This window comes from Mobula birostris, chromosome 25 (assembly GCF_030028105.1).
Source record: "Mobula birostris isolate sMobBir1 chromosome 25, sMobBir1.hap1, whole genome shotgun sequence".
NCBI classification, from domain to species: domain Eukaryota; kingdom Metazoa; phylum Chordata; class Chondrichthyes; order Myliobatiformes; family Myliobatidae; genus Mobula; species Mobula birostris.
The window spans coordinates 36,853,799-36,877,899 of NC_092394.1; the positions used below are offsets into that span (position 1 = coordinate 36,853,799).

The following is a 24,101-nucleotide window of genomic DNA, read 5'->3' on the forward strand; positions in this document are numbered from 1 at the left end:
CATAATTCAGCACTATACAGTTAACTTTATTTTTCAGCTTCTAAAGGCAAAGATAGTCAGCACTAAATCTCATTTCGTAGTTAGAAAGGCAAAGCATTAGTTTAGAACATTATTGACACAGAATAACAAGAGTTTAATCTATAGAATACAAAATATGTTCATGTACATTAGACAACAACAGATAATATTCAGTTGAACTTGTGATGAAGGTAAGTGAAGTACACAAATCCCACCCAGCTAGTTCTCACAGGTGAAATAGGAGTTTCATTGATTGAAGAAGCAGGAGGCAGGTGAACAGACTTCATCTTTTAATTAGAAAGGTGTTAATGCTAGGCAGATTGATTTGATACATTATCCATATACAAACAACTAAAAACATTGTATTTCTGATTCTGTAGAAGTTAATTGTACACGAGCTCCAACTCCTCCTCCGTGGTACTCTTTGATGTCTGAACAAACACAAAATACTTCTTTTTTTGAACAGTGTTCTTGGTGATCATGAAGGTTGGATGAATTAATTTCCTGTAGGATAAAGCCAGCTTCAGAGAAGATATTCTGCAGTGGTACATCAGAGAAGGTATTCTGCAGAGTTGTTTGGAATCAGGCTGGTGGAAGAAACAGAACAGAATCTCTGATTTTAGACCTTTTCATGAAGTGAGATTACAAGGAACATCCAACTACAGTTAGTGACATGCTTGATAAAGCTAAAATCAATGCCTTGGGATCAACATAATTATATATCACCCTGGCTTGGCTAGTCTCTTCAATACTACTGAAGGAAAATCATGACTATAGTTGGGAGATCAACAGAACATTATGGATGGTTGTGGTTCTCAAAAGACGAAAAATTCAGTCCAAGCAGCTATGGTAGATAATGATGACCACCTAGTCAGTGTTACTGACATTGCTGGTTCAAATGAACATAAAATACTAGAGCTGGAATCAAAGGATTTTGAACTCATGACATTGCTAATGATCAACCTTTTACAGAGAGAACGTGGGATGTCTTTCTTAATAAACACCTTTCCTGCACCTCCACAGACAGCAAGCAGTAGCTGTGCTTACACATCACATCCATCCAGAAATCCTCGGCTTTAATCCAGAGTCCATCGCCCTTATTACATTTCCACCAGCTGAAAACATTTGACCTTAGATTGCAGCCCAAAGACCTTCTTCTAAACCATTGACAAAATCTATAATCTTTTCCAATTCTGCTGACTTAGGTTCACATTCACCTTCCTCTGTAACCTTATCTAAACTTCCAGGCAGTTCTGTAAATTATTTTTAATATGTCATAGTCTATGCCCTTCAAATTTGGTACATACTAAAGAAACAACTTGTTAAATCAAGATATAAGAGAATATTTTATAGAATGCTGTGTATATTAACAGTGATAGTAATAAATACAAACAAGAGAAATTCTGCAGATGCTAGAAATCCAAGCAACGTGCACAAAATGCTAGAAGAACTCAGCAGGCCAGGCAACATCAATGAAAAAGAGTATAGTCGACGTTTCAGGCCAAGGCACTTCATGAGGATGGGATAAAAGAAGATGAGGAATCAGAGTTAGAAGGTGGGAGGAGACGAGGAAGAAACACGAGGTGATAGGTGGAACTGAGGGTGGGGGAGGGAGGGGGTGAAGTACTGTAAAGAGATGGGAAATTGATTGGTGAAAGAGATGCAAGGCTAGAGATGGGGGAATCTGATAGGAAAGGACAGAAGGTCATGGAAGAAAGAAAAGGGTGAGGAGCACCAGAGGGAGATGATGCGCAGGTAAGGAGATGAGGTGAGAGAGGGAAATGAGAAAGGGGAATGATTTGGGGGGTGTACTGCTGGAAATTCAAGAAATTAATGTTCATGCCATCAGGTTGGAGACTACCCAGATGAAATATAAGGCGTTGCTCCTCCAATCTGAGTATGGCCTTATTGTGACAGTAGAGGAGGCCTGGACTGACATGTTGGAATGGAAATTGGAAGTGGAATTAAAATTAAAAATTAAAATTAGGAAGTGGAAGATCCCACTTTTTCTGGTAGACAGAGCATAGGTGGAAGCTTGTACGCCTCAATAACCTGGAGAGCTCTGTGGGCTTGAGTCAGGGTTTTGTGCTTTGGCTCTTGGTAAGGTCACCATGGCAAACAGGCCAAAGGGTAGAGGTCAGACTAAGAGTGATCCACTGGTCCTCCAAGTTTGGGGGTTAAGCTCAGTGCTGACAAATCTGACTGGTAAAACTAGACTGTTATGGAAACAACAAAGAAGAATCCTTCTGCATCAGAGTGTGATGGTATTCCTGAGTCCCCATCTGGCACTTGAATGTTTGACAGAAGTGAAAACCAAGAGGAAGCTATGGTATGGTGAAAGAAGACCTGAACCTAGCTAGAGATGGAGGACCTTCATTGCTGTCCTAAACACCAACGGTGTAATGGGCAATAGGCAGCTAAGTATTTCAGAGCTGTATTATGCAAATATACTTTGATAATAAAATGAATCTTTGAAAAAATGAATAAAAAGTAATACACTGTAAATCAGAGAATACGAATCAAACTTGCATTCCTGAATGGAAAGTTAATCTTGTGTAGGTGTGTGAATAGAATCTGTTTTAGATTGGTGTTCTCTGTACACCAATACACTAGTTAATTTGGTTTTGACATATTCTAACAGGGGAGTATAGTGGTATAATGGCTGCTGTGGGCTTGTATGCCGAGCTTTGGATACTGATTTAGAGACACAAGTTTTTTCTCACCAAGGAGGCCATGAAATTTAAATGTAAGTAATTAAATAAATCTAGAATTAAAAAACAGAAATATTATTTGTGAAACTAACATTTTGTTGCAGAAACACATCTGGTTCTATAATGCTCTTCAAGGAAGAAATCCTGCCATGCTTATTCCATCTGTCTACATGCAAGTCAAGACCCACCAATGTGTTTGACTCTTAACTGCATACTCGGTCATGGTGCATAGGGATAGACAATAAATAACAGCCTTTTCCATATCCTGTGAACATCTGAACAAGTTTGAAATCTCTATTAATACAAGCTCCTGTGGTTTAAAAAATTACAAATTTTAAAATAAATGAAACTGGAATAGTTTTTGGGTGTACTATTAAAAGCAAGGTCCATAAGGTCAATATTTTGCTGAACACTTTGGACTTCCATCCTTAAACTAATTCCATTTTCTAGTCTTTCCCTTTTAACTAGCTCTATATCTGTGACTGAGCAATGCATGAAGAATTTTCCAAAAACCTATATGCCTTGACATATTTTATTATACGAGAATTAATCTGCTGATTATTGATTGGTGGAGCCACTACATTTCTCACTTCATTCAATACTAATTAAAATGATAAAATATAAATCAGCAAAATCTTGCTCTAGCTCATTTCATTATTAGCTTCAAAGTGTGCATACGATTTAGGAAAATCTATGGACAGTTTACATTTAACTAAAAAGTAAAATCATTGTTCAAATGTGTTTTCTTCCCCATTGGATTTTGGTTCTTACTCGTACAAGTAGGTGGTGTGGAACTCCAGAGTCCATTTCTCAGGCATTTTATTGTGTCCTCTCCTACCAGCCTGAATCCAGAACGGCAGGTGTATCTGACCAATGATCCACAGACTGCAAAAAAGGCATGACAGACCAGAGGGATGGGTCCACAGGAGGTTTCTATAAGGAAAAGGAACAGAAACTGCCATTAAAGGGAGTTTTAGAATTACAGGGAATATTTGAGCAAACTTTTGTCAAATTGTAAGCTGTGTCCTCATAGTGTCATATTGGACAAATGCAACCATGAGTAACCAGTAGCTCATTTCTTTAACCATCTTTAAGACTTACTGAAATAAAATAGTTGACTCTTGCAGTCTAGGTAGTAATTCTGAAACATGGGATTAAGTGACTGTCAGTTCAAAGAGAAGAAAGGCAGACATTGATGACAAATTTCAGTGTTCAGTGCCCCAGTACAACCTATAACTATTTGAGAAAAAAATGTGTGTGAAGGTTAGTGCTTCTGACATAATAAAAGGGTCATGACCTGCTCAGCAGCTGCTATCTCTGCAGTCCTCCATCCTTCTGAGACATAGGTAAACCACAGTAGGTGCTTCAAAGCACTTGAAAAATATTACCAATACTGCAAAGTCCTCCAAATCAATTGGCAGGCCATGTTTGTGTCTTCTACATGCTCAACACCCCTGACACTTAGGTCAGTGACTGATTCTCACATGTTGTATTGTTTGGTTGCTCAAGTTCTAATATAGCAAAGATTATGAAGTAGATGGAAGAAATGATTTAAATGTGTTCCCATATCTTCCTTGAATGAGTGTGACATTGTTTTGGCCCATGACTAAAAAGGAGAAGGAACATTTCGGATAGTACTCAGAATCTCAAGGCCCTTCACTAAGAACATACAATATTTAGCATTCAGCATAGATGGCTGAAGCAGTTCACCATCTCCCAGTCACACCTCCCACTCACTTGATCAGATATTTGCTGCGCCACAGACTGAGTGGGAGGGTGACTCAGAGTCAGGACAAAGACCTCATCAGTGACTTCAGAACACAGGGCATAGAGTAGATATCTATAACCCCTAAGGAGTCAAAGTGATGAAAAAGCAAACAAGTAAAATTGTCTTGTGGCCCTTGAACGAATAACCTTAGACTTGAAAGGATCTTTACATGTCGAGTGAAAGAGGAACAGAATTAAAGTCAAATGGAATAGAGATTTTATAAAGTAGTTTAAAATGTCAAAGTTCTGGACAACATCCTTGAATCTGAATAATTTAACTGAGTTTTCCAGTGTTTATTTGATGGTATTTGAAACACATAAGTTAAATATCAATCAATTCATTTTCTTGGAAGTGATCTAGAATGCATAGGGTATTTTAAATGTAAGAAATAAGGCTTCGGAGAGGTGTGTAAATATTGAAATTGAACAAATAAGCTCAACAAAGTGCAGAAGATTATCAAAATAAATAATTGGATGGATAAGCAAACACGTGTTCATAGAGATAGCTTAAAAGGGGTATTTACAGCAAAAATAAGAGGATAATTAGGGAAACAATTTTAAAGCTAAGTCAATGGTAGTGCTTTCAAAATTGGTGATAATCAAGAGGTATGAATGATAATTTACTTCAAAGTTAATAGTCAAATATTTTAGCAGATACAATCATTTGTTTAGTTTTTGGGCAAAAATGACTTTGTTTACTTCGACTTCCTGTTTGGAATTGCTGCTTATGGTCACTACACAACTGCATATACACTGGGCTGGTGTAGAAGGCCCATCATATTGGTCTTCTGCACACTGGAGTCTAGTGTTATGGACCAGACAATAGATAGGCCTTGAAAAATATATTGAGAAAGTCCTGTCATTGAGAGAATATAATGCTGGTGGTGTGCCTTGCCTTCTGTAAGAGCTATTAGAAATTTTAGCAATTTCATATATCTATGACACTTACAGCTTGTTAAGAATTATTAACATTGATATAGTTAATTTAAAATAAGGTATGTTTAAAATGTTAATCAAGTCAAGTAAAGTAACTTACTTTCCCCTTCTACCTTGTAGTATTTTTTTCCTACAATCCCCATTTAAGTCAATGCCTTAAGATCTGACCTGTCCAGGAATCTGTGTGAAGTACATGAGCCAACACAGCATTGGGCCTGCCATTGCACTCCAGTGGCTCAACGGACTGACAGAATAATCGCTCCAAATCGTTCAGCAAGTCCTAGGCACAGTGCACATGCGATCGTAAATCAGGGTGAACATGAGTCCAACCCAATAAATCCAAACATCTAAACTAAGTGAAGGCTTAATAGGGCCATACCGTTAAACCTTTCTTTCCAGGCACTCAGATCTATCCGTGGTATGCGACTGCATCTATCATATGCTTTTGGATTTGGTCTGAATGCAAATACATCCCTTGGAAGTCTCTCAATGCCGGTATTATCGCAGATGGAGGCAGATAATGAGACATGTTGAAGAGCCTGCCGTTGGTTAGCAGTAAAAACTCCTTCATTTTCCCACCAGAATCTGAAACACAAAGAAATAGGGGAAGGAACATTAGGAAGGGTGAGAATATTTAGACCAACTTATGGAATTCCAACAAATCTGATTTCTGTTTGCTTGGAATCTTGTCTACTGTGTCTGCTTATGTAACAGAACCGAACAATAATATTCATATAAATAAAACTTTAGAGACATTATTGAGAAACCAGGGAAAATTTCAAATTCTTTCTCTACTGATGGACATTAAGAACTGGTCCTCACTGTTCTCTCAAAGGCATCTGGTGCAGGGACACAACAGGTATCTATGGAGGAGGAATAAATATATTGTGTGTAGACATGATGATAGAACATCTTATGGTTAAAATATTCCAAAATGTCCAGTCATCATGCTACAAATTTTCAGGAAGCTGGGGGGCAACATCTAACTTAATTGAAACTGGGTGTAGGCTTCATGATGGATGGTCTTCCAACTACCTACGACTGAAGGGATGGGACGATGGGAGGAAAAAATCCTCGAGTCACTTCACGTGCTCCAGCTGTCAGATAGGACTGAAATAGAATCAATGTGGACATAGAAAGTCAAAAGAACTGCAAATAATGGAAATCTGAAATAAAAATAGTAAAATGATTGAAAGACTCAACAGAACGGGCAGCATCTGTGGAGAAAGACGCAGATAATGTTTCAGGTCAAAGTTTCTTCACCATAAAATAAATCAGTGTTTCATAATTAATGTATCATGATGAAAAGTCATTAATCTGAAGAGCTAACTCCATTCGTGTTCCTTGACCTGCTGACTATTTACAGCATGCTCCATTTTTTTTTGTTGTAGGTACATTTATTCTGCTTCTTCGAAAACCAATGAAATATCTATTGGTGACTCCAAGCTTCTCTCCAGGCTTGAACCTCTTTCTGAGTGATCAGGAATAAAATTTAGCTGGTAATTGTTTAGAGCAACTCCTCATTGCTGGTGGTATGCAACTTCCAGATTTGAAAGGGACCAGGAATGGAAAGAGATCTGGCATTTTTCTCAGGTTAACAAGTTTCTGTTTACATTTCTGTCATCCTCTGTAGGGTCTGTCGCAACATAAACACCACAAGGCTTGTGACTTGAGTATCAAATGATAGTTAAGATAGAGACTCAGGTGGAGCTGGATATTGATTCTAGGGGCCAAATCTCTGCGACTGTTTGAAAATGACAGTGTTTATGATAATGGGAAATTGTTTGTGGTGAAGGATGAAATGCCAGTGATAGAGGCGAGGGTGCCAGTCTTACCAACATCTTTCCTATTTTTTTCATGCTATATGCATGCTTGAAGAGTGGTATTGTACTGTTGAAGAAAATACATTGTAAAATGTATTGTAATACATTGTAAAAGGGACTGTACAGAAACCAAAAGGTTGTCAAGCCGAAGTGTGGTAGTGGGCACCAGCTCCCACTACCTAAAAGTGCTCCTCACAGCATGCGCCTCAAATAGCCTCTGACAACCAAGTCCAACTCCTGGCCTTCTCGTGTGGCTTAGCCTCAAAGCCCGGCGGAACTGTTTTTACTGACAGAAGAAGGGGTGAAGGCGGGTCTTGGCGCCTTAAAACCAGTGCTTTGGGTAGATGGAGCTCATCAGCCTGGGAAGGCAGTCCATCTAAGAGTGGGAAAACTCTGATTTTAAACCTCTGCTGCCTTGTGGCCTTATCTACTCGTGGGAAAGGCTTCGGGAGTAAACCCTGAGGACAAATCCTGAGCTGGAGTTCCTAAGGCAGTCCGACGTTGCCTTTAACCTCGTTAGAAACCATAGAAACCATAGCAAAACTACCTCACAGAAACAGGTCTTTTGGTCCTTCTTGGCTGTGCCGAACCATTTTCTGCCTAGTCCCACTGACCTGCACACGGACCATATCCCTCCATACACCTCCCATCCGTGTATCTGTCCAATTTATTCTTAAATGTTAAAAAAGAACTCACATTTACCACCTCGTTCTGGCAAGTCCTGTGACGACACAGGTGCCAAGCTGTATCGGCCCTTGCCCTTCCCTTGGACAACATCGGTGGCATGGAGAGGGGAGGCTTGCTGCATGGGCAACTGCCGGTCTTCCATACAACCTTGCCCAGGCCTGCACCCTGGAGAGGAAGACTTTCCAAGTGCAGATCCATGGTCCCGCGAGACTAACGGATGCCACCACCACTGAAACCACTAGCAAAATGATACTAAGACAAAAGGTCTGCAAATTCAGAAGAAACTTAGGAAGTTTCAGAATGAAAACCAAGGTATAAGAACGTTCAGACAGCAAGAAATAGTTTAGCAGAAGCAATAAAGTAGGAAGTCAGTTCTTATATATTTCAGTGTCAGCTACTAAACTGATATGAACTGATACAAGAGAACAGGAGAAGAACATTCAGCTTTCTGAGGCTGATCCATCTCTCAATAAGATCATAGCTGACTTTCTAACTCAATATTTTCCTGACCTTTCCCCATATACTTTGATTTTTCTAATATTTGTAGCCCCTGGTAAGCCTCAGGCTCGCTCAGCTCGCTTTTGTCTAGAGGGAGCAGCCTTTGGCCTTGCCAAACTGGGTTATCAAGTTTGTGTGGATGCTGTGTGATGTATCCCACCCCGCCAAACAACAGACAATACACCATATGTGATTAAATGATTACACTTTATAGATCTTACTGGAACTATGTAATTAATAGAGATAAAATATAAAAGGAAAATAAATGGCGCCAAACATCAAAGTTCAACCACTTCGTGTACAACAGTTGGAGCTCAATTAACGGAGTCTTCTTTCCACCATTTGATCCCCTCCGACCCCCTCGACCCGCTGCCTGGGACCGACCACGGTGGTCGACCAGACGCTCCACATGAGTCTGTCTTTGTCTCATCTCCTCGCCGAAGACCCTGGACCTCGGACTCCCGCTCGGGGTCGGTCCTGCCGCCCAGTGTCACAGCATCGCTTTTCCTCTCTCTGTCCCCATCGCGCCTTCTGCCCCAAAGCCCCGCGAAAAACAATGGCTGACAGACAGACAAGAAAGAATAACATCTATCCCAATTGGTTAGCAAATGAATACAATTCTCTTTATAACCCAAACAAGCTGCTAGACAGAGAACTTTCTCAGCAGTAACATAACAAAGAAGCCAGTTTGATAAGCCTCAGCAGTAACATAAAAGAAGAAACCCTTTACATATTTATAAATTTACTGGTCTCAGTTTTGAATGCAATTGATAAATAAGCCTGAGGTAAGGAATACAAAAGATTCACTACCCTTTGAGTAAAGTGATTTCAAGTTCTTTATTTGTCATAGGCATGCACACACACAGTATAAATACCATAAAAACTAATTTTTTGCATTTTCTGCACAGCACATTTCAAACAAGATATATAATTAACATGACCTTAAATTAATGTAAATTATATCTAACCTACATGACAAACTAAACAGAAGAATATTAGCGCAAGTTGGGAAAGAGGGAGAATGAAAAATAATCCAAAGTAATGTTTGGGTTTTTCAGGTCATTTCAGGAATCTGATGTCAGTGGGGAAGAAACTGTTGTTGAACCTTAAGGTGTGGGTTATTAGGCTTCTGCACTGCCTACTTGATGGCAATTTGGAGAAGAGTGCATGATCCAGTTGCTAGGGGTCCTGGTTAATGCTCTTTGTTTCAGCCCAAAGGTAGCTGACTTATTTTGTGAATGTGGTCAGGGGAAACATCCTCCCCATATCTACACTGACTATGAAATTTCTCTATGCTTCAATGAGGTCATAACTAATTCTTTTAGATTATAAAGAGTAGATGCCTAGCTTACACAAATCCACTGAAATCATTGGATTAGGTTAGAAACAGAGAAACATAGAAAACCTACAGCACAATACAGGCCCTTCAGCCCACAAAGCTATGCCGAACATGTCCTTACCTTGGAAATTACCTAGGGTTACCCATAACCCTCTAATTTTCTGAGCTCCATGTACCTGTTCAGGAGTCTCTTAAAAGACCCTATCGTATCTGCCTCCACCACCATCGCTGGCAGCCCATTCCATGCACTCATCACTCTCTGCGTAAAAAATTTACCGCTGACATCTCCTCTGTACCTACTTCCAAGTACCTTAAAACTGTGCCCTCTCGTTTTAGCCGTTTCGGCCCTGGGAAAAAGCCTCTGACTATCCATATGACCAATGCCTCTCATCATCTTATACACCTCTATTCGGTCACCTCTCATCTTCCATCACTCCAAGGAGAAAAGGCCGAGTTCACTCAACCTATTCTCATAAGGAATGCTCCTCAATCCAGGCAACGTCCTTGTAAATCTCCTCTGTACCCTTTCTATGGTTTCCATATCCTTCCTATAGTGAGGTGACCAGAACTGAGCAAAGTACTCCAAGTGGGGTCTGACCAGGGTTCTATATAGCTGCAACATTACCTCTTGGCTCCTAAACTCAATCCCACGATTGATGAAGGCCAATGCACCGTATGCTTTCTTAACCACAGAGTCAAAGTTTTAGTGAGCAAGCTTCTTTGTCAATTAGTGAGGCAGTAGCCAGGAATTGATTTACGATGTGCCGTTGGCAAGATAGCTCTAGGCCATCTAAGATGCTTCTTGTTGATTTGGGAAGAAAACTGAAAGCTAGTAGATAGCCATGTTGATGTTATAAAAGGTGCATAAAATGGTGCAGGTGTCAAAAGGTAAGTTCTAGAATCTAGTTTTACTGGAGTTTTGCTGGAGGATTGCATGACTGGCAGTGTTCTATTAACAGAAAGGAAATTCAAACAATGTACAAATGAACAAAGTACCGGAAAATCAAGTCTTGTATGAGCATTTGACATTTGAATATGTTTTTGTGCACACCAACATGAAAAGATTATGTAATTATTAAAAGTAAAGAGGAATAAAACAGAGCAAATGATCTGTAACATGAAACAACAAATTACAGTTCACTGCCAGTTTTTAAACTATCATTGGAATTAAGAGCTCAGAGCACAGCTGTGGAAAGAAATTGTTCTATAGTAAAATCAAAAGGATGCCAGAGATGCCGAACAGGAGATTATAGATTTGGGTAACAAATAGAAATGGAAAAAAAGCCTAGAGTCTTCAGGGTGATTTGGGGAAGACTGTCATGACTAGCAAACAATAATTATGCTTTAAATTGAGATGACTTGGTCAGGAAGTTGGTTTGTAATAATCCAGATCGTGACAATAATGTGCCTCTGCAAAACAGAAAAGAAATGTTGACAAAACTTTCTCATTGAAACCCTGGGATAAAATCTTATGTTGAAAATACAAGCACTAATATATACTCAGTGGCCACTTTATTAGGTAGAGGAGGTATCAAATAAAATGGCCACTGAGTGTACTTCTGTTCGTTCATGATCCTCTGCTGCTGTAGCCTATCCACAGCAAGGTTTGATGTGTTGTGCATTCAGGAATGCTCTTTTGCACCCCACTGTTGTAAAGCATGGTTACTTGAATTGCAATCACCTTCCAGTCAGTGTGAACCAGTCAGGCTATTCTTTACTGACCTCACTCATAAACAAGGCATTTTTGCCAACAGAACCACCACCTACTGGATTTTTTTTTTGTTTCTCGCACCATTCTCTGTAAACCCTAGAGAATGTTGTGCATGAAAATCCCAGGAAATCAGTAGCTTCTAAGATACTCAAACCACTCTGTCTGGCAACAACCATTATTCCACAGTCAAATTCACTTAGTGCCAAAGTCACTTAGTCACAAAGTCATTTCTTTCCCATTCGGATACTTGGTCCGGGCAACAACTGAACCTTGACCATGTTTGCACGCGTCTATGAACAGGGCTGCTGCTACATGGTTGGCTGATTAGACATTTGCATTTACAAGCAGGTGTTGAGGTGAACGTAATAAAGTGGCTGCCGGGAGTCGATCAAGCATATTTATACATCAAATTTATCTTTTGATCAGGAAAGAAACCAGATGATACTTGCTCATTGACTCACAACCTCTGTAAGCTACACTCCCCATACGTTCACGTACTGTGTGAGGAATCCTAGCAACGCAGTCCAATATTGCTCCCATTCCTTCAACAGCTTTGAAACTTGCAAAAGGTTCTGAGGCTGCCTTGTTGAGAAGTCAGTACCAATTTGCCTCTACATTCAACTACCAGAACTATATCTGGAATCTTTTGTACATTGGTTGGTACAAATGGATTAGGCCAAAGACCTGTGTCCCTGCTATATAGCTTTGACTTTAAAAAAGATAAGATCCTAATGTGAACACATAGGATGAGTGTGGATATGTAAAAAGATTTGGCATGGTCGACGAGGGCTAAGGAGCCCATTTCTATGTTGTATGACTCTGTGACTGATTTAACCAATGGGGTTGGCCACCAAAGAAGTGTTATGTGTCATCCTTTACTGTAAGTAAAGTGGGTGAATTACAGTTGTAACTGATCAGCTAGTCCCTGGATCAGCTCGATTCTGGTGATCTAGTTTTCAACAAAAGGACTGTATTGAAAGTTTTAATGCTTCTGTTACCTGTCTCCATCTCGGAGGTTCTTGTATTGTTGTCCTATCAAGCAGGCGAACAATGGTCCCACTCTGCCACCTTCCACAAAGGGTTCAGAGATTCCGCCAACCCACACATCAATGTTCTCTGGTGTTCCATACAGTTTGAGAAGATTAAATGCAAGTTTCTTATTCTTGAGGATAAGTGAAAGAGCAGAGAGATCATGCGGTTCAGATAATCCACAGAACCTTCGCCAAGCATTGTAACCTGGATTCAGGGTGGAGGAATGGAAGTTAATCATTGTGTTCATGAGTTAAGATAATCAGAACCTATTTTAACAAATATAGAATGCAAAGTCACAGATTTAATAGAGTTGTAGTAAAGTCACAAGCAACTAACTACAGGTTGGATTGAAAGAGCTGAATTAACAACTCAGGCCTTTCACTGAAATCAATATCTTCTATTACCTTGAAGACCATGGTCCCTGGAACGTTGGATATTAATGGATGATAGGTCCAGATTCATCTTATGTTGTGATACAACCAGCTTCTCCCTCAGCTCATCCGGCATCATTGCAGTCTGGGTCTGCAGCTTGGCTGGGCTAGCATACAACCCACGCATGATTGGATCAATTCCTCCTAAATAACAGCTCAGTTATTTTTATTTGTATTTAATTCCTGCTTAAATTTAAATAAAAAGGGGTTTTGAACCAGCTACATTAAAATATAATAGCATAAAACTGTCTGAATATGATGTAGTTAAGTCACAACAGGACTATAAGACATAGGAGCAGTGTTAGGCCATTCAGCCCATCGTGGCTGCTCTACCATTTAGTCATGGCTGATTTGTTTTACTTCTGTCCCATTCTCCTGCCTTTGACACCCTTAATAATTAAGAAGCTATCAAACTCTACTTTAGATATATTGAAAGACTTGACCTCTACAGCTGTCTGTGGCAATGAATTCCACAGATTCATCACCTTCTGGCTAAAGAAATTCCTCTTCATCACTGTTTTTAAGGGTTGTTCTTCCAATCTGAAGTTGTGTCTTCTAGTCCTAGACTTTCCCAAGAATAGAAACATGTCCTCCACGTCCACTCCGTCCGGGCCTTTCAATATTCGATAGGTTTTATGAGATCCCCCCCTCATTCTTCTAAACTTCAGTGTGCACAGGCCCAGAGCCATCAAACACTCCTCATATGTTAACCCTTTCATTTCTGGAATTATTCTCATGAACCTCTTTTGGACCACCTCAATACATTCCTTTCTTAAATAAGAGTCCAAAACTGCAAAAGTGCAGTCTGACCAATGACTTATAAAGCCTCAGCTTTACATCCTTGCTTTTATATACTAGTCATCTGGAAATGAATGCTAATATTGCATTTACCTTTCTTACCACTGACTCAACCTGCAAGTTAACCTTTAGGGAATCCTGCAAGAGAATTTCCAAGTCCCCTTGCACCTCTGATATCTGAATTCACTTCTGATTTAGAAGGTAGCCTAAACAGGAGAGAGTGGGATGTATTCCAGGACTTTAAGGAAATCGTGGGGCACTAATCATATCTTTGGATGGCTTTTGGATAGCTAATGATGCCAAAGGTTGCAGAATAGCAAGTGATACTTCCTTGTTCAAGTAAAGGGACTAAGGAAGATTCAAGGACTACAGATTGACCAATTTGAACTCATGGGTAGAAAAGCTTCAAGAATCATTGATTAGACAGGACTAATAGTCACCAGGAGGAAAATGGATTAGTTAAGGCAAGCAAGCATGGGTATCTTACGGGCAATTTCGTTGAAATATTTGATGAGGTCACACTTAGAATTGATGAGGAGGACACAGTGTGGGTAATGTACATTGATATTCAGAAGCTTTTGATAAGGAGTCATATCACAGGCTTAGCAGGAAAATCAGAGCACAAATCATTACATAGACATAGAAAATAGGTGCAGGAGTAGGCCATTCGGCCCTTCGAGCCTGCACCGCCATTCAGTATGATCATGGCTGATCATCCAACTCAGAACCCTGTACCTGCCTTCTCTCCATACCCCCGATCCCTTTAGCCACAAGGGCCATATCTAACTCCCTCTTAAATATAGCCAATAAAAGAGACATTTACAGTATAGTTAGATATTGGCAAAGTAACAGAGAACAGAGGGTCCTGATAATTGTTGTTTTTGGACTGGAGGCATTTTCCAGGGACCAGTGTTGGGGCCTTCCCTTTGTATGAACATTAGTAATGAGCTGGACTGGAATGATAAGCCACAATTTCTAAACTTAGTAGACCGCAAACTGCAGAGAGTTTAGTGACAGATTGAAACCAGATATGGACCAGATCATGGAATGAGCTTATATTTAGAAGATAAAGTTTAGTACAGATAAATGTGAGGTTTTGTATATTTTTAAGGAAGAATAATAAGAAACAATGTAGAATAAAGGATATGTTCAATAAAGATAACACACATCAAAGTTGCTGCCTGGCCTGCTGCGTTCACCAGCAACTTTGACGTGTGTTGCTTGAATTTCCAGCATCTGCAGAATTCCTGTTGTTTGCATTGTTCAACAAAGGTTGCAGGTTTGAGGGATCGTTCGGTACAAGATTTGGCAGGGGAATGGGAGCCAGAGTGATAGTGCTGAGGATGAGGTAGTTGGTTTACAAACAAAGGCGATGTGTACCGAGACTTCTGCCAAGGAGAGGTTGATGATAGGGTAACATTACAGCCAACAGGATGAGCTGCAATGTAACAGGCAGACAAAATCGAAAAGGGTGAAATCAGGACTGAAGGTGTTACTCTAGAACGCACCCAGTATACGGAATAAGATAGGTGAACTTGTCGCACAGTTACAGATTGGCAGGCATGATGTTGTAGGCATCACTGAATCATGGCTGAAAGAAGATTACAACTGGGAACTTAATGTCCAAAGATACACATTGTGTTGATAGGCAGGAAGGCAAAGTGGGGCGGCATTGGTCTGTCAGTAAAAAAATGAAATCAAATCATTAGAAAAAGGTGACATAGGGTTAGAAGGTGCAGAATCATTATGGTCAGAACCAAGGAACTGCAAGGGTAAAAAGATCCTGATGGGAGTTGTATACAGACTCCCAAACAGTAGTAAGGATGTGGTCTGCAACTTACAATAGGGAACAGAAAATGCTTGACAAAAGGGCAATGTTACAACAGTCATGAGGTATTTCAATATGCATAGAGCTTGGGAAAATCAGGAAGGTGCTGGATCCCCAGAGGGGAAATTTCTGGAATGCTTATGAGATGCCTCATGGTTGAGGCTACTTAGGGGCTCAGCTATTCTGGACTGGGTGCTGTGCAATGAACTGGAATTGATTAGAGAGCTTAAGGTATAAGAAACCTCAGGGCTGAGTGATCATAATATGATCAAATTCACCCTGACAACTGAGAAGAAGCTGAAGTCAGATGTATCAGTATTACAGTGGAGTAAAGGGAATTACAGAGACATGAGAAAGGAACTGGCCAGAATTGATTGGAAAAGAACCTTGGCAGGGATAACGGCAGAGCAGCATGGTTGGAATTTCAGGAAGCAATTTGGAAGGTTTCAACCATTACATTTAATGTCAGAAAAATGAATACAATATGCATCCTGAAATGCTTTTTCTTCGTAAACATCCACGAGCCCATGGTATTACAGGAAAGATTCTAGCATGGATAAACATGCCCCAAAGAATGAACAACAGTTAAAATATTAGTACCCCAAAGCATCCCCCAGCTCCCCCTCCCATGCAGAAGCAGCAGCAAGGCAACAACCCCTATCCCCACCCCCACCAGCCCAGGCTATATACATCCCAAAGAGGAAGAAGTATTCTGAAGGCAAGACAATACAACTGTGGATAACAGGAGAAGTCAAAGCCAACATAAAAGCCAAAGAGAGGGCATAGAGTAAAAAAAAACTTGAGGGAAGTTAGAGGATTGGGAAGCTTTTTAAAAAAACACAACAGAAGACAAGTAAAGAGTCATGAAGAAGGTAAAGATGGAATACGAAAGTAAGCAAGCCAATAATGTTAAAGAGGATTCCAAAAGTTTCTTGAGATACATAAAGTGTAAAAGAGTGGCAAGAGTGGATATCGTATTGCTGGAAAATGATGCTGGTAATGGAGTAATAGGGGAGAAGGAAATGGCAGATGAACAGAATAAGTATTTTTCATCAGTCTTAACTGTGGAAGACACTTGCAGTATGGTGGACATTCCAGGTGTCAGAGTTCATGAAGTGCGTGAAGTTACCATTACTAGGGAGAAGGCTTTTGGGAAACTGAAAGGTCTGAAGGTAGATATGTCACCTGAATCAAATGGTGTTCACCCCAGGGTTCTGAAAGAGGTATCTGAAGGGATTGAGGAGGCATTAGTAATGTGTTTTCAAGAAACACTAGATTCTGGAATGGTTTGGGAAGCCTGGAAAATGGCAAATGTCATTCCACTCTTCAAGAAGGGAGAGAGGCAGAAGAAAGGATACTTTAAGCCAGTAATCTGACCTCAGTGGTTGGGAAGATGTTGGAATCGATTGTTAATGATGTGGTTTCAGGGTACTTGAAGGCATGTGATAAAATAGACGGTAGTCAGCATGGTTTCCTCAAGAGAAAATCTTGCTTGAAATATCTGTTGGAATTCTTTGAAGAAATAACAAACAGGATAGACAAAAAAAGAATTGGCTGATATTATATACAGTACATGGATATTCAGAAGGCCTTTGACAATGTGCCACATGAGGCTCTTTAACAAGCTATGAGCCCATGGTATTACAGGAAAGATGCTAACATGGATAAAGCAGTGGTTGATTGGCAGGAGGCAAAGAATGGGAATAAAGGGAGACTTTTCTGGTTGGCTCCTGGTAACCAGTGGTGTTCCACAGGGGTCTGTGTTGAGACCATTTTTTTAATGTTATATGTCAATGATTTGGATGATGGAATTCATGGCTTTGTTGCAAAGTTTGTAGATGATACAAAGATTGGTGAAGGGACAGGTAATTTTGAGGAAGTAGAGAGGCTACAGAAGGACTTAGACAGATTCAGAGAATGAGCAAAGAAATGGCAGATGGAATACAGTATTGGGAAGTGTATCGTCATGTACTTTGTTAGAAAAAAATGACAGTGTAGTCTATTTTCTAAATGGAGAGAAAATACAAAAAAAAATCTGAAGTATAAAGGGACTTGGGAGTCCTTGTGCAGGATTCCCTGAAGGTTATTTTCATGTTGAGTCTTTGATGAGGAAGGGAGTTGTGATGTTAGCATTCACTTCAAGAGGACTAGAATATAAAAGCAGGGATGTAATGTTGATACTTTACGAAGCACTGGTGAGGCCTCACTTGGAGTATTGTGAGCAGTTTTGGGCCCCTTTTCTGAGAAAAGATGTGCTGAAGCTGGAGAGGGTTCAAAGGAGGTACATGAAAATTATTCCAGGATTGAATGGCTTTTCATATGAAGAGCTTTTGATGGCTCTGGGCCTGTATTCAGTAGAATTCAGAAGAATGAGGGGTGACTTAATTGAAACCTATTGACTGGTGAAAGGCTTTGATAGAGTGGGTGTGGATAGGATGTTTCTGATGATGGGAGAGTCTAAGACCAGAGGACACAGATTCAGAAGTGGGGGGCATCCTTTTAGAATGGAGATGAGGAGGAATTCCTCTGCACGAGAGTGGTGTATCTGTGGAAGTCATTGCCACAGGCAGCTGTTGAGGCCAAGTCTGTATTTATAGTTAAGGCAGAGGCTGATAGGTTCGTGATTAGTCAGGGCATGGTCAGGGCATGAAGGGATATGGGGGAAGACAGGAGATTGGGGCTGAGAGGAAAAATGGATCGGCCATCATAAAACGGTGGAGCAGACTCAATGGGCCAAATGAGCTAATTCTGCTCCTATAGTTTATGGTCTTAAAATCAAGTGTGGAAGAGCCTGTTTATGTTCTGTTCTACTGTACGCTCTCACTGAGAAATTGTTCTGTGAACCCGTTTTGACACAATCACTAAACACAAAGATGCAGTAACATTTTAAACATTGTTACATTGACTACTGATAATTTGTATGTGGAATAATAATGTTAAAGACCTTCCTTAATTACATTCCTTGGAGTGAACAAAGTGTTGTGCAGGAGCTTGCTGGGATAGCTTGGATCCTCCTGGTAATTCTCATTGTAACGTTTCACAACTGGTTGGATGGTGACATGGCCAAAGCGCATGGCAGCTGTGGCAAAAACATTGGAAACCCTGGGATCGGCAGATTCATCATCGCCTTGGTATTGGGAAAGGTACTTCCCTGTCGCATGCTTGCCAATTACCAGAGGAATATAATCCCTGTAGGTTATAATCTATCATAGAAAAAGCAGAAAGACATTGTAAACACTTGTAATAAATTGTTTTAGTCGTTTATATATAATCCTTAACTCTCTTCCAGTATTTATTTTATTCCAGTTTTGAATTGTCATTCTGAAACAAGTCTCCTTTCTAGTGAGCATGGACCAATAAGGGGCTGGGGTAGGGGCTAACATTACTAGCTTCATTTTTCAATCATTTCTGTTTTGTTTTTTTTTCCAGCTAAAACCAAACATTCTTCTTTGAATTAGTCAGAAAGTTGAGATTCCATTCTCCAGCCCAGTTTCCTGATTTAGTCTGCAGGAAGTTTAGTAGTCTGAATGACCTGAGCTGGCTTTCTGATTCTGTATTCTGTCAACTGCAAGGGTGGGTTATTTTTCCTACAGCTCACCTCTGACCCTGCCTCAGCTGTTCAGCTGGTAAAACTAACTTTCATGCTTAAATCACCTCTGGCCTAAACTATTCTGGTGCTCTTCAGATTAATTTCTATATCTGTCTCCCATCTTCCAGTCTCTAAACGCACTCATTCAAGCATTCTCTTACCTGCACCCTGTCCTCAAACGCAAGTGCTCCCACACATGTCACTTTTAATTGATTTAATTTGACACCTGGGCCCAGAGTTAATTAATAAATTTAAAATGATTCACTTTGTGATTAAAATATTTTATGTTTTTGCTAACTACTGTCTATATAGTATAACCTTTTCCAGTCTTACAATCCATCAATCATTACAATGCTCTGTCTCTGGTACATAACCCTTCCTTTGGCTTCATCAGTGGAAATTGTGTTTTCAACTGTCTCATTTCCAGATTGCAGAAGTACCTTCTGCCAGCTCAGCTCGCTCTCATTTTTTAAGGCCTTCTTTAAAAAAAAACGCAGGACAAAGGTTCAAAGGTTAAAGACAACAGGAGCATGAATAGGCCCTCAGGCTCCTAGGGCAACCCTCCCCCCACCCAACACCCTCAAATTTACTGATCCTTCAGAAAAATGTATCTACCTCCCCTTAAATACTCACAATGATCTGTCCTCCATGGATTCCAATGATTCACTAACCTCTGCAAGAAGAAATTCCTACGTATCACTGTTTTAAATGACTTTGTAACTATGTCTCTGCCTTCAAGACACTCTCCTTCTCAACACGTACTATATAATGTCACCTTGTTTCATTAAGTTATCTGTCATTCTTCTAAACTACAAAGAATACAGATCCTTAGGTGCTCATGATAGGATAATTACCACATGCTAGGACAATTCTCTCATTCCAACACTCACTTTACTTATGCCCTTCATTCTAGCATTTACCCTTCAGATAACTCATTTCTTTTGGCACTACTTAATTTTCTTTGGTCTCATAAAACACCTGGAGACATTTGTGATCTGGTAAAGTTGTGCTTAATGTGATATACTCTTTCCAAAAAAAACTCTAGGTGGAATGATCTCCAGTTCTCTGAATGCATTGATGTCCTTAAAAAGATGTACATTATAATCGTGCTGTAAGGAGAACTTCAACATTTTATCACTCCTGAGTTAGAACTTGGAGCTGAAACATTAACTCTGCTTCTCTCTTCACCTTTGGGTACAGTATTTGCAGTATTTTCCATTTTATTTCAGATTTACACAATCTGCCGTATCTTACTTCTGGATTATTGCTTATTTCCCTGCCACTACTCTTCCAGAAAGGGCAAGCTTGAAGAAGCTCTAATCTTCTTTCTGATGGGATTTCAATTTGTTTCTTTTATCTCAATCAACATCTCTTATTTCCACTTCCCTTTTTTGCTTTTGATAAGGTGTTTACCAGAACTTCTCCTCTGCCCCTCACCACTGAGCTCTCTTTAAAGCTCATTGACCTGAGACATCAGCTTTGCTTCCCTCTCAGATACTGTCTGACCTGTGGAATAGTTTGAGCATTCTCTGCTTACATCTCTTAATTTTTTAAAGAGTTCACCCATGAAAACTGCTTCACATTTTAAGCATTAGAAACTCAGTGGGAAAGTCCAATCAAAACAATATGAAGATGGCTTGGACAAGTCATTAAACAAGAATAACAAAATTGGATAATTCTCACCTTCACCACAAGCCAGAACAGGGTGTACCAAATCTCTGGTATAGAACCAAGCAAGAAATGCCAAATTTCCACTGTGTGTGGGCCATCTGCATTATCAATTCCCTGCCCAAGAGCTGGAGATGAAAGTCCCTCACCCAAACACAAGCTTAAAATATTGCATCTTTACAATGCAAAGTAACCTAGATGATGAACATGGTCAAGTACATAATGTTGGAGGCAGGCACAAGTATACAATCTCACACTTGGCGGTAAAAACACACCAAAATAGATTAATATAGTAAAAACAAGATAGAAAAATAAGGTGTTTTGACCTCTTTCTCCATCTTGGAGGTTGCATAATACAATCTATATGAAATTGCTGAACGAACCTAGAAATCAATCTTTATCAATTAGTCTACAATAGCTCCAGATATACAAGGATGAAAAGATAAAGTATTGATAAGCTGTGGAAATATAATTGTAGAAACCTCCCATCAGTGTCCATGTATGTTCCACTTTGTCCTTACCTGTTGAAATGCTCCAATAATTTTCCTTGCTTCTTGATAGATGGTTTCTCCACTCCAGTGCGGGTTCAGTCTCTTCAACTTCCTAGCTAAACGATTGTGCTCCCGTAGAAATATCGTATGGAATGACAACAGCCCCATGTTTTCATTTGCACGGGCATCACCTACAGGAATGAGATTTATCTATTATTTTCCCAAGGACAGAAACATGGAGAGATTAACACATGTATGGACAAGATTGAATTTATGCCATGGGTATCATCCTTAGAATCTTAAATTATTAAATAAGCAATTAATAGCATACATTATGTAGTATATTATGTTAATATCATTTGATGTGCTATGTGAGATATATCTACTCTCTTTTGTGCCTTTGTCCCTGAGGAACAATGTTTCATTTAGCTATATACACTTATATAGTTGAATGGCAATAAACTTGGACTTGAACTCAGAGGAGATTGCTGTGGCCTTAACAGAGACTTTTAAGTCTTGATGGTCACTGTTGAATGGATGACAGCAAAAGTGGTACCTTTATTCAAGAAGGGTAACAGGGATACGCCAGTTAAACACAACATTGTGATAGTGGTAGGGAAAGTATTAGAAAAAAATCTAAGCGATAGGGTAAATCTGCATTTGGAAAGGCTGGGATTAGTTTAAAATGGCCAGAAATGTTTTGCTCTGAGGAGATCCTGTTTCAACATTTAAAGAGGTAATAAAATATGCTAACGAGTGCTTGGTGTAGTCCATATCGACCTCACTCATCAAGTCCTTTTACAAGGTCCCATATGAAAGAACATACTAAAAGGCAAGCACTCGTTTTTACTAATAGGAAACTGAGGGTTGTTTATCTGATTGCAAGCCTCTGATTGGTGGTGTAAAACAGGGATTTGTACTAGGAACCTTATTCTTTATTAAACACATTAACAATTCGAATATGAATACAATGGTTTGAAGATCCAAAAATCATCTCATTGGCATGAACATTGTGGGTGGAAGGATTTCACCAGTACTGAAAGTACATTCACTTGAGTTTTAGGATAATTGGGACACAGATGGAGAAGCTTTGCTCCCTGCCAAATGAATGAGCTTTTCCTCCAAATGGTTTGAGTAGATGTGGTTATTAGAATGTATAATAGCAGAGTGGCCTGATTGAACAGAAAGGTTAAAATTCTCAGATTTGATTCGTAGCCACAAAACAAAGAAACCCAAAAGAACCCATTAAAAAAAGACCCTCAAACACCCAATGTGCACAGAAAAGCAAACAAACCAAGGAGGAAATAAAAGTAAGAAAGTAACATTCAGAACAAAAGTGAGTCCACAGACTTGGAGCCCACAGCAACTGGAGCTGGCCGCAACCTCAGTCCAGCACAGAGCCGAGTAAGTGTCACGAAGTAGTGAGCAGAACCGGCCCAACCTTTGCCTCTGGTCCCAACACCCTGCCTTTTCAATCTGGCATGACATCTAAATCATCTAAATATCGGGTCGTTCCTCGCCCAAGGATCTGGGCCCTGTTGCTTCGATATGCTCTGGGCCTGGACCCTGCTGCCACATTTCAGATGTTACCCACCAAATTGTCCCGGCGCCTAGATCAATCAAACCTTGGGTCTTGCCTTGCTCTGAGTTCTGGAGGACAGGCCTCGTCTCTGTCTCGCTTCCATTCGCCCCGACTCTGCTCAACTCAACTCTGCTTCAACCCCACTTGTTCCGACCCTCGACTCTGCCTCACCTCTGCTCTCCTCTCCATTGTCTGCAGTAATTGTTTACCAGAAAAATGTTATTAATAAAGTATTTAGTTGTATCCTTTGTTTTGTTTGCTGCCAATAAGATTGCTTCACCAGCGCCATCTTAAACCAGAATTGCATGGCCTAAATTCTGATACACTGAGCTAGTTTTGTACTACAACAGCATCAATAATTTCTTACCAGCCTCCATGCTGAGACAGAAGGAGTTGCTGTTGGCCGCTGCACAACCATCCATTCTGCTACCGTTTGCGAAAGGCAGGAATTGCAAGCTGTGGTCTGAAAAAGTGGGATTGACTTTCAACAAGCCCATTTCATTGGTGAAATCCCGTAGTCTCTCTGCCTGTTTTTCCGTGGTGCCGTAGACATTGCTGGCATCAAGGTAAGGTGTCTGTGCATTAATCTGCTCACAAGTGTTCACTTTCCCAAAGGCCGAGTGGCATACAAAAGCTGAACGGGTGAATGGGATGCACTGCCGAGTGCCTGTGACACGTGGGTCATCGGGAGGTATCTGCCGAAGAAAAACAGTGGGAATGATGATTGACCCAGAGAGAAGAAGCAGCTTAATGAATAGATGGGCTGGCTAATATTGGCATGTCTCTGGAACATTTCTGAGATAGATTTAAGACAAAGAAGTGTTGCTGTTCAGCAGGTCAGGCACATCTGCGGGAAGAGAATCAGAGTTAACATTTCAGATCGCAGGCCCTGCATCTGAACCTTGGACCTTGTTTCTCTTCCCACTGCTTCAGCCTGAAGCATTCCCAGCTTTTTCTCTTTTTGTTTTAGATTTCTGGCATCTGTCATACATTTTGATTTTGATATACACCCAGTGGCCATTGTTGTATTCTTATATTTATACGTACTGTGGTTTAACAATAAAGAATCATATTCTGGAAGAATTAGAACTTTTATTTACAGCAACAAAACCAAACCACGTTTTTACCGAGCCATGTTCCAGATCATTCTATCATTTCTGCGCATGCTCAGAGCTCTCTTCGATATACAAAA

General features: G+C 40.1%; 1 protein-coding gene across 4 annotated transcripts in view; it reads right to left on the reverse strand.

The window, feature by feature from the left end:
• Positions 1-24,101, reverse strand: part of LOC140187812 (myeloperoxidase-like) — a 71,366-nt gene continuing 47,265 nt past the window's right edge. For 2 of the 4 annotated variants that reach the window (XM_072243581.1, XM_072243583.1), the window contains 8 exons: positions 23,277-23,604; positions 21,358-21,518; positions 18,524-18,782; positions 12,927-13,097; positions 12,489-12,726; positions 5,812-6,017; positions 3,501-3,662; positions 1-605 (listed from right to left, as the gene is read on the reverse strand). In XM_072243581.1, the coding sequence (XP_072099682.1) occupies positions 601-605; positions 3,501-3,662; positions 5,812-6,017; positions 12,489-12,726; positions 12,927-13,097; positions 18,524-18,782; positions 21,358-21,518; positions 23,277-23,604 (1,530 nt within the window). In that variant the 3' untranslated portion in view covers positions 1-600. Of the gene's footprint in view, positions 606-3,500; positions 3,663-5,532; positions 5,713-5,811; positions 6,018-12,488; positions 12,727-12,926; positions 13,098-18,523; positions 18,783-21,357; positions 21,519-23,276; positions 23,605-24,101 lie in introns of those variants that run through there. The other 2 variants (XM_072243582.1, XR_011883158.1) reach the window with 2 other exon arrangements.